At 48.1% G+C, this 10,746-nt stretch overlaps 1 protein-coding gene across 1 annotated transcript; it reads left to right on the top strand.

The window, feature by feature from the left end:
• Positions 1–1,999: 1,999 nt before the first annotated feature.
• Slc46a2 (solute carrier family 46 member 2) lies at positions 2,000–10,352 on the top strand. The gene is made up of 4 exons (XM_042696563.1): positions 2,000–3,186; positions 4,747–4,830; positions 5,179–5,335; positions 9,759–10,352. The coding sequence occupies exons 1-4, from the start codon at positions 2,055–2,057 to the stop codon at positions 9,814–9,816; spliced, it is 1,431 nt and encodes a 476-aa protein (XP_042552497.1). The 5' UTR covers positions 2,000–2,054; the 3' UTR covers positions 9,817–10,352.
• The last annotated feature ends 394 nt before the right edge of the window (positions 10,353–10,746 follow it).

Below are 10,746 nucleotides of genomic sequence, written 5' to 3'. Positions count from 1 at the left end.
AGGCAGGAAAGTCTGTGAAACTCTTATCTCCAATAAACCACCAGAAAACCGGAAGTGGCACTGTAGCTCAAGTGGTAGAGTGCTAGCCTTGAGCTGAAGAGCTGAGGGACAGCGCCCAGGCCCAGAGTTCAAGCCCCATAACCGACAAAAAAAAAAAAAAAAAAGTAGAATACTGTGCTTTTATTAATATAAAGACATGAAGAGTTTAGCCTTTGCTCTTTAAGGAAGCTATCCTTGAGCCAGAGACTAGAATCCACATATATTTTGATATAATAGGGTCAAGGCTCAACTTGCTGATAGTCTGGGCCACAGAAGATGGCTAGTCACTAACTCAGCGGGGGAAGGGGCCTGATGAGACTGTAATCCAACCAAGGGTAGCCAGAACAGGGAGGGATATCAACTACTCTAAGGTAAAGTTTATTTCCACGCTAGAGGGTTCCAGGGCTGGCAGCATTCTGATCACCCAGCTTCTACCAGACTTGTCCTAGATCTCATATGAATCTCTCATTTGAAGCCCTTCAAATTTCACCAGAGGACGAGAAGAACTAAGGCCCCATAAATGCTCCGAAAAAGAGGAACAAGGTTGCCCTCTACTGTATGCAGTCCCGAGAATAGACGACTCCTTGAACAAGTGGTCAAAAGCAGTGTAGTTCTGCTGGCTTATCCAGCCATGTCTAATTGAAGAATACCACCTTCCCCTTATCACCCACCCATCCACGGGAGCCTCTGCCACCCACAGGGAACAGGCTGGTTGGGCTACTTGCTGCAGTCTCCAGAAAAACAGGTTAGGAATAGAGTGGGAGAGCCAGGAATGGGTTGGTGAAACCAGGAGGAAACCCACAAGATCTATCTTCCAGGGAGAGTCTGGGTATGCCTTTCTAGTTGCAGAAGACAGAGTTGTCTGGGTCTGGGGATGAGGAAGAAAGGTCGAGGGGGGGATGAAAACTGCCAGAAGAACACGTAAATCTCTCATGGAACCCAGACTCTCCTACATTGTCCATCTGGCTTTTAAAGTCTTGAGTCTCGCTGTTGTGACTTTGGGTTCCTGCTGGTCTATGCTGCCATGGCTGTGCTAGGGTTGAAGGCTAGAGGCTGGGTGCTTTTGAATTTTATTCCTTGGCCTCTATACCACTGTGCTCCTTACCGTTGAAGTGAGCACTTAAAGGAGGAAGCAAGTGGGGGACAGGGAGCAGAGGCCACAGCCCAGCTCAGGAATGTGAGACTGTGAGACTGAGCAGCAGCACCAAGGGGCAGGAAGGGTCCCTGGGGGCTTTACTGGGGGTGGGGGGTGGGGGAGACTTGACTCTGCTCTCTCCAGGAGATTCAGTGCCCTGCCAGAAAGTCCAGGGCTATGAAGCACTGGAAGTTTGAGTAGGAGCACTATAGGCCTTGGCTCGAGTGCAAGAAGTTGGGGCTATTCGAGAGAGATCTTTGGCTAAGAGAAGGGACTGGGTGCAGCAATGGCTGAGTTTCGTTCTTGCCCTTCCCCCTCCTTTCCTCCCTTCCTTTCTCCCCATTGCCCCCCCCCCCTCTTTCGTTTAAATTTAGGTATTAGTTCCTTACAGCACGTGGATCTCTGTGGCTTTTAAATTCAACAGAGCTTCACACCCCAGATCTACCCAAGCATTCCATCCCTTGTCCAAATCTGTCTTGCTTCGAACGGCTCCAAGGGCAGATCTCAGGGCTCCTTCTCTGCGAACGTTAGCCTCTGCCGTGACAATCCTTAGGGGAAGGTGGCAGGGATGGACGGACAGGAGTCCCCCGGGCAGGCCCAGCAGTGGGGAACCGGTGGGCTCCCCGAGGGAGGGAGCAGAGATCGGCGGCGCTGCGGGTCTCCAGGCTCCGGTGGGAGGTCGCGAGCCCCGCCCCGCCCTCTCGGGGTGGAGACGGTCGGGGAGGGGGCGCGGCCGGCTGGGGGGAGGCGTGGTCGGGGCCAGGAGGTCCTGGGCGGCTGGAGCTCCGCTCAGTCCTTGCTCTTTGTAGCTGTCAAGTTTGGGCGCATCTCCCGGTCCCTGCAGTCATCCAGCCTTTCTGTCCCTCACCAGACAGGTCCCATGGGCCTCGAGATCACCTGCCCGTGGCGGTGCCAGCTGCCTCGCTTCCAAGTGAGGACCTGGATCGAGCCCGTGGTGGCCTCCGCCCAGGTGGCCGGCTCGCTCTACGATGCGGGGCTTCTCCTGGTGGTGAAGTCGTCCTTCGGGGCGCGGGGCTCCTTCAACCACAGCTCCACCAGTCCGTCGCCCCGGGGCGCTCTGGAGGACCAGCAGCAGAGGGCCATCTCCAATTTCTACATCATCTACAACCTGGTGGTGGGCCTGACGCCCCTGCTGTCCGCCTACGGGCTGGGCTGGCTCAGCGACCGCTACCACCGCAAGATCTCCATCTGCACGTCGCTGCTGGGCTTCCTGCTGTCCCGCATCGGGCTGCTGCTCAAGGTGCTGCTCGACTGGCCGGTAGAGGTGCTGTACGGGGCGGCCGCGCTCAACGGGCTGTGCGGAGGCCTCTCGGCCTATTGGTCCGGGGTCATGGCGCTGGGTTCCCTGGGCTCCTCCGAAGGCCGCCGCTCGGTGCGCCTCATCCTCATCGACCTGATCCTGGGTTTGGCAGGGTTCTGCGGGAGCATGGCCTCTGGGCATCTCTTCAATCAGACGGCTGGGCACTCCGGGCAGGGCCTGGTGCTGACGGCCTGCAGCGTGGGCTGCGCCACCTTCGCCCTTCTCTACAGCCTCTTCGTGCTGAAAGTCCCTGAATCTATGGCCAAACCCAGCAAGAAGCTCCCGTCCTTGGACACCGTGTCTGGCACGGTAGGCACCTACCGCACCCTAGATCCCGATCAGCTGGACAAGAAGAATGCAGGGGGGCATCCCCCATCTCCTGGCAAAACACGTCCCCCCAAAAACATCCTTTCCCTGCTCTTTGTGGGTGCCATCCTCTATGACTTGGCTGTGGTGGGCACGGTGGACGTGATGCCCCTTTTCGTGCTGAGGGAACCTCTTAGCTGGAACCAAGAGCAGGTGGGCTATGGGATGGCTTCTGGGTACACCATCTTCATCACCAGCTTCCTAGGCGTTCTGGTCTTCTCCCGCTACTTCCGGGACACCACAATGATCATAATTGGGATGGTCTCCTTTGGGACAGGAGCCCTCCTCTTGGCCTTTGTGAAAGAGACATACATGTACTACATTGGTGAGTCTGGCACCCCTCGGGCGGCAGGGAATGCTGGGTCAGGGGGCTTTAGGAGTCCCAGCTTGGAACCAGGGCTTCAACTTGCTCTCTAGGAGGCACTAGAGACAGGCTTGTGTGCACTTGAGTTAATCTGTATTGTACTGTGGGTGCTCTGTATTGCAGATTGAAATGGTACCAGAATGATGCCGAAACTCTAGAAGGTCAAGCAGATGTGATCAATAGTGTGTGATCACTACCTGTGTGTGATCAGGCAGGTGTGATCAATATCTAGAGTCAGGAGGGGAGACTTCAAGATGCCCTTGTATGAAGACAGAGCTGAGTTTCTTCTAATTTTAACTTTATGAAACCAAGTAATCCAGTTTAGAAGGGCCCTTAATTAAAATCATTTAGAGACAAGCCATGGCTTTTAAACAACACATAAAAATTCTCAATAACTGGCTTCTTCACCACCCAAGGGAATAAATCACTACTAGGAATGAAAATAAAGTTTCCATCTGAGGCCAGAGGCCAGATAAATCACAAGAAAGAGAGTTCTAGACTAGTGCTACCACACAACTTACTACCACTGTGGGAATGACTACTCTCTTGGTCTGTCCTGTACAGTAGCCACTAGCCATGTGTGGCTGTTGGGCACTTGAAATGTTAATGCAACTAAAGAACAGAATTTTACAGTTTATTACATTTCAGTTAATTTCAATTAATTTAACTTGCCACATGTGGCCAACATCGCTAACATATTTGGAAGAACAATGCTAGATGATTACCAGAAGGCTGAACCTTCGTCTAGGGGACCTACCTCAGAAAAGCATGTAACAAAACGGCGAGATCAGCGAGGTAGGGCTCGGTGCAGGCGCTCATGCCTATCACCTCAATTACTGAGGCAGAGATTGAGAGGATTGAGGCAAAAAGTTTGCAAGACCACATTTCCATTAATAAACAGAATGTCATCCTGTTACATAGGGGGACATAAAGAGGAGAATCTCTAAGGCTGGCCTAAGAAGGAAGGAAGTAAAGAAGGAATGAGGGAAGGAGAGAGGGCAGGCAGGCAGGCAGGCAGGCAGGCAGGGCAAGGCAAGGCAATCTCTGGTCAGTTCCCGGTTAAGACCATGTGCAAAGAACATTCATCAATAAGGTTTCAGGAGTATGTGGCAGCCATACTAGGGGAATGTTTCTGGAAGCAGCTTGCCCAAGCTCCTGAGACTGTCTCCAAGAGCAGTTCATGGACAGTATGGGCAGGCATTCTCTCCTAGGGCTTCTCACCTGTGTCATGTTGTTGGCGCTAGCTCCATTTCCCTAGACACCACATAACTCTGCCCATGAAGATTCCCTTCACTTTCTCTGTGTAAGCAGGGCCTTGTGACCTTGAGATTAGCATTCAGCAACTACGACTCTATCAGAGCTTGCAGTCAGAGCTGAGCTGGGGAGAATGCTTATCTGCCAGCAGGGAAAGTCCCATAGGAACTGGAGAGGGGCTGGGGACAAGGCATTTACTTTATTGTGATTTTGTCCTTGGCTCAGGCTGTGCTACAGTAAGGAGCATTCTTGTGTGATGTTTTCCAGCTCGAGCTACCATGCTGTTCGCCCTCATTCCCATCACGACCATTCGATCAGCTATGTCCAAACTCATCAAAGGCTCCTCTTATGGTGAGTGACTGGATCTTCTGCCTGAGCTCAGCTTGAGATACCCACTTGCAGAAGATATCTGAGAAAATTCCAAAAGCATCCTCAAATACGTGAGGAACATATCCATCCAGGACAGAAAGAATGCAGACTGAGGGTGGGTGAGAAAAACTTATGAAGTCAATCACTGGAAAAGCCACAATCAAAGAAAAAGACTTCAGGAATGTGCAGATAGAGACAGGACTCCTGTTGAATTCAGACATGGGGCCTGAAAGGGAGTCCCTAGAAGGGAGGAGGTTCTCTGAGAGCTCCCCAGTGGGGAACAAAGAAAGGACACTACCACATTTCTTAGTAACTACTTATCCCTTGCAGGAAAGGTGTTTGTCATACTGCAGCTGTCCCTGGCTCTGACCGGGGTGGTGACATCCACGGTGTATAACAAGATCTATCAGCTCACCATGGACAAGTTTGTAGGCACCTGCTTTGCTCTGTCCTCCTTCCTCTCCTTTGTGGCCATTATCCCGATTGGGTAAGTGTCTACTGTGAAGGTGGGGTCAGGGAGGGTAAAGTGGGCGAGGAACTATCAATCACTGAGGTTCTTTGCTTTATTTCTTTGTTGAGAAAAATAAGATGTAAAGAGCAAGTGGCTGAACTTGGAAAAGCTAGGGGTCATATGAGGTTTGATATTCTAAGGTAAGGGCTCAGCCAGGTCTGTCTTCAGGCTATCCAGCCCTTAGGCCTTTTCAGATGAGTCCTGGCTGAATGAGTTGGGCAAAATTGCAACTGGCATGCAATGCAAATTTTCAGAAGTCTTAACTCTTTGGCTAAGCCAGTGATAGATTCGTTTTCCCCATTTGAAAAAATGACTAGTTCTAGTTCATTGGCAGTTGGTTGAAGTTATCTCTTCAACTTAAAAACAAATACCAGAACTAGGCACTGGTGGCTCACAAATGTGATCCTAGTGACACAAAAGGCTGAGATTGGAGGATCATAGTTCAAAACCAGCCCAGGCAGAAAAGTCTTTAAGACTCTTATCACCAATTAGCTGGAAGTGGAGCTGTGGCTCAAGTGGTAGCACTAGCCTTGAGCAAAAGAGCTCAGGGGCAATGCCCAGGCTCTGATTTCAAGCCCTAATACCAGGCATGCACATGCATGTGTGTGTGCGCACGCGCACACACACACACACACCTTACTAGTTAACATGTGTCATAAAGACAAAAACAGACCTATGAAAGCAACATGAAAGTCCAATAATTGGTTCTTTTCTACAGTTTCACCTGCTTTAGGTATGCTAAGGAGAATGGCTTCACTTCATTAAGACCTAAAGGCCCAAGAAGCAGTTCTGGGTCTTAACATACACTGGGTCTTAACTATCTGTGCTGGGTCTTCCTGATCGTATGCCACAGAACCAGTGAGGAAACACTAAATAAGCAATTAATTGGATGCTCAGATGGATAAGACAGTTGAAATAAGTCTGTTTATCCGTCATAGACATTTAGCACTAGAGAAACTCATGTACAAAGTTTTCAGGAAATGACTAGGAAAGATGAAAAAAATATTATTACAGGATCCCACCTCTCAGAGATGTAAGATTGAAAACTTATGCCATAAGAGGAATATTGCTATTACCTTTGCTCTCCACAAGCCACTAAAATAAATGATATCCTGACATATTCTTCCAGTGAGAAAAGGCCAAATTGTACCATCAATCATTGATAGTAGCAGGAAAGACCAGAAGAGCTTTCTAACCAGAGTAGGCAAGGTTACATTCCATGACAGAAAAACCAAGAAAGCACAGCAGAGTAGAGGAGGACTCAGAAGGCAAGAGGCTGGACTAGTCACAGCCTGTATCCCACTCCTTGATGTCAGGAGAGGTCCTCCTGGAGCTAGAGCTGCCAACCAGTCTGTGACCTGAAAGGGCCATGGATCTGGCCTTTCTTGCTAGCAAAGTGAGCAGATTTCCCATTACTGTAAAAACCTGCCTTCTTCTGCCTGCTCTTTAGATGAGATAGGGAGGTGCTGAGGACCCCACAGTGTGGTTTCTACCCCTCAGGTACACTTGCACTCAGTAAATGAGCCACTAGAAGAGAATGAACTAATCTCTCTGGTCTACAAATTTAGTTAATTTATACTCATCTAATTACTGCTGTCTCATGACTGTAGCTATTCCGGGAGCTGAGATTAAGAAAATCAAGGTTCAAAGCCAGCCCAGGCAGGAAAGCTTATGAGACTCCATCTCCAAAATAACCATCAAAAAGCAGGGCTGAGCTGGGCATTGGTGGCTCAGACCTGTAATCCTAGCTACTCAGGAGGCTGAGATCTGTGGATCGGGTTTGAAGCCAGCCTGGGCAGAAAAGTTACTGTGAGACTCTTACGTCCAATTAACTATTCAAAAACTGGAAGTGGCTATGTGGCTCAAGTGTTAAGAGTGTTAGCCTTGAACACAGACAGGCTCAGTGATACCACCCAGGCCCTGAGTTCAATCCCTAGGACCCAGAAAAAAGCAGGACTGGAGACATGGTTCAAATGGTAGAGTGCCAGCCAAGCAAGCAAGTTGAAAAAGAGCAAGGGCCCAAATTCAAACCACAGTACCACAAAAACAATTAACAGAAAGCACTTAACTTCATATATTTTAACTCCCTAAATTTGAGATTACTATTACCACCCCTCCCCCACATACACACACTGAAGATGGAAGAAGAGAGTCAAAACTTGCCATTTTCTCAAAAAGAATTTTCCTACACCTCTATTAGTCTAAGTTAGATCTTTCTAGTATACTTTTCCCAAAGCCTATGTGGAATGATAGTTGATCACTTAGTAACCATCTATTTAATACACTTGCCCTCTAGACTGTAGGTTCCTTGAGAACAATGAGCATGGCTTATGGCTTATTGTGTGTCTCCTATGTCCAGCAATGAGTCTGGTGCTCAGGAGGTTCTCTGAACAAATTTGCTTAATGAATGAATGCTGTCAGAAGGACATAACACCCACTAGTGAGCATTACTGAACACTCACACACCACAACTGCCTGTTGCTGGCTGATAATGAAGTTAGGAGCTAGCCAGCAACACACAGCTATCAATAGTGTCCCAAAGGAATTAGCTACAAAGCCAGGGCTCTAAGCCAAGTTCATGATCCCTGTGCTGGTTGCCTCTAGTCTTTTCTTCTCTTTTTTAAAAATTTTTTTATTTGTCAATTGTGGGGCTTAAACTCTGGGCCTGGGTGCTGTCCTTCAGCTTTTCAGCTCAAGGATAGCGCTGTACCACTTGAGCCATAACACCACTTCCAGTTTTCTGAGTGGTTTATTGGGGATAAGAATCTCACAGAATTTCCTGCCCAGGCTGGCTTTGAACCACAATCCTCAGATCTCAGTCTCCTGAAGCTAGGATTACAGGCATGAACCACTAGTGCCCAGCTCTAAGTTTTGTCTCTCTACTTGCCAGCCTTGTAATTCAATGAGTTTTGTTTTGTGAAGTACAATAACTGCCCCTCCCAGTAGGATTCTCAGACTCAGGTGGGAAGTTGGTATTGGAAGTTTCTACATATTTTCCCTAGAAGACTAGGATTTAAGCTTATATCCATAAGCAGCTTAAAACACTCTCCATCCATCAACAAGAACTATGTTCTAATTCACAACCTGAAGACTTTTGGCATAAAACTTACACAAGTCCAAGACCTTAATCCAGTGTTCTTAACTGCTATGCCTCCATTTTGTCTACCAGTATGTGTGTGTGTGTGTGTGTGTGTGTGTGTGCGCGCGCACACGCGCGCACACACACACACACACACACTCACACATGTACCAGTACTCAGGGGCGGGGTGGGGGAGCTTGAACTCAGGGTCCTGAACTCTCACTTGACTTTTTGCTCAAGGATGGAACTCTATTACTTGAACCATTCTTCATTTCCATCTTTTTGCTGGTTAATTGGAGATAAGAGTCTCCAGTGAACTTTTCTGTCTGGGCTGGCTTCAAACCTGATCCTCAGATCTCAGACTCCTGAGTAGGTAAGATTATAGACGTGAGCTACTAACCAGTTTTTTGTTTTGCCAGTCCTGGGACTTGAACTTGGGACCTGGGGGCTGTCCCTGAGCTTTGGTGCTCAAGGCTAGTGCTCTATCACTTGAGCCACAACACCACTTCCTGCTTTTTATGAACAGTTTATTGGAGTGTCTCATGGGCTTTCCTGCCTGGGCTGGCTTTGAACTGTGATCCTCAGATCTCAGCCTCTTGAGTAGCGAGGATTACAGGTGTGAGCCACCAGCACCCAGCTCCACCAGTATTTTTGTTGTTGTTGTTGGTCATGGGGCTTGAACTCTGGACTTGGGCGCTGTCCCTCAGCTCTTCAGCTCAAGGTGAGTGCTCTACCACTTGAGCCACAGTGCCACTTCTGATTTTCTAGTGGTTTATTGGATATAAGAGTCTCCCGGAGTTTCTTGCCCAGGCTGGCTTTGAACCACGAGCCTCATATCTCAGCCTCCTGAGTAGCTAGGATTATAGGCGTGAACCATGAGCACCAGCTTCTACCAGTATTTTTAAACAAAGTTTGTGAGAGAGATAAAGGAGCTCTGGAAAGGCAGAAGATGAGATAGGATGGTTAATTCAGTTTGGGATTAGTGAAGATTAATCTTGATCATAAGATATTCATGGGAGTTTATCACTTGAATATCAAGTGATTGAGATGCAAAGAGTTTCCAAGAAAATGTTGAGGCACAGGGCTACAATGTTGTGGGAAATGGGGAGAATTTCATCATCACAGGACTGGAAAGAACTTGAAGTAAGAGACTTTGCCTGGAGCCAGCCTCACTCAGCACAGCCTTCTGATACCATAATGCAGATAGCATTATGTCTAACTCCACATGTTACAGTGACAACTCAACATAGGTAGGGATGTTCTTTGCCTGATTTGAGTGGTTCTCTTGTAATTCTCTATTACAATTTTTTTTTTAACAGCATCGTGGCCTATAAACAAGTCTCAGGGTCACAATGTGGAGACAGGACAGAGAAATGAAGGTGCTGATCTGCAAGAGCTAACAACACCAGCAATGGCTAGGGCCCTTTGATGACTGAGAAAGGAACTAGGGAATTGGACCAAAATAACTCACTGCCCAAGAAACCATTGCTCCAGCTAGAATTGTCCTCTGCATGACTGGCTGGGGCTCTAGGGGACCCTGGTAGATGGGGGAATGCATTTCCCGGGTGATGGAAGAACCTTCTCAGCTTTCAGATGGCCCAGCTAGGCAGAGGTTAGGTTCTGTGGGTGTGGACGACACACACGGGCATCCCAGACCCAAGAGGGGTTCAGGCTCCAGTAGCAGGTGGTCAGGCCCCTTTCTTCCAGCAATTGTCTCCAGGGCTTCAACACAGATTTAGTCATATGGTGTTTACTGGAAGTTCCAGAACTCAAAGAAGGCCTGCATTTTCAGCTGCCCAAGGCCATGTGAAAGGGACATTTTGTATGAACTGTAAGTTACAACTTTCAAATTAAAAATAAAACTTTGAAAAATAAGTTAGATTTTCCTTGAATCTTTAACTGTAAACACTCAAGAGAAATGACACCTGTTAAGTTAAAAAATAAAATCTTGAAAAATAAGCATTGAGTCCTCATGAACGAAGCACTCAGAAGAGCAATGGAGCATCCTTGGCATCAGGGCTTTTCCACTCAATCTGGTACTTTACCATGCTTTTACTTCTGGCCTTTTGCTGGTTAACTGAAGTGTCTTAGGGGCATTTCTGCCTGGATTGGCTTTGATTCAGCTCTCAGCCTTCTGAATAGCTAGGGTTATAGGCATGAGCCACAGGCACCAAGCATCCTTGTTTTCTTTTTCTTGATACTGGAGATAGAACCTTAAGCATGCTAGGCAAGTGCTTTACCACTTGAGCTACACCTATATCCTCATTAGCTTTTTTTGTGCTGGTATTAGGGCTTAAACTTAGGGTT

The sequence above is a fragment of the Dipodomys spectabilis genome, unplaced genomic scaffold, assembly GCF_019054845.1.
Source record: "Dipodomys spectabilis isolate Male_0828 unplaced genomic scaffold, ASM1905484v1 ptg000006l, whole genome shotgun sequence".
Lineage (NCBI taxonomy): Eukaryota > Metazoa > Chordata > Mammalia > Rodentia > Heteromyidae > Dipodomys > Dipodomys spectabilis.
This window is presented reverse-complemented; position numbering and strand designations above follow the sequence as displayed.

What these genes read in the sequence shown, in the direction of transcription:
- Slc46a2 (XM_042696563.1), top strand. Translation starts at nt 2,055, where the DNA reads ATGGGCCTCGAGATCACCTGCCCGTGGCGGTGCCAGCTGCCTCGCTTC. An exon ending in GACATACATGTACTACATTG is followed by an intron (nt 3,187 to 4,746) that starts GTGAGTCTGGCA and finishes GATGTTTTCCAG; the next exon opens with CTCGAGCTACCATGCTGTTC. An exon ending in GTGGCCATTATCCCGATTGG is followed by an intron (nt 5,336 to 9,758) that starts GTAAGTGTCTAC and finishes TTTTTTTAACAG; the next exon opens with CATCGTGGCCTATAAACAAG.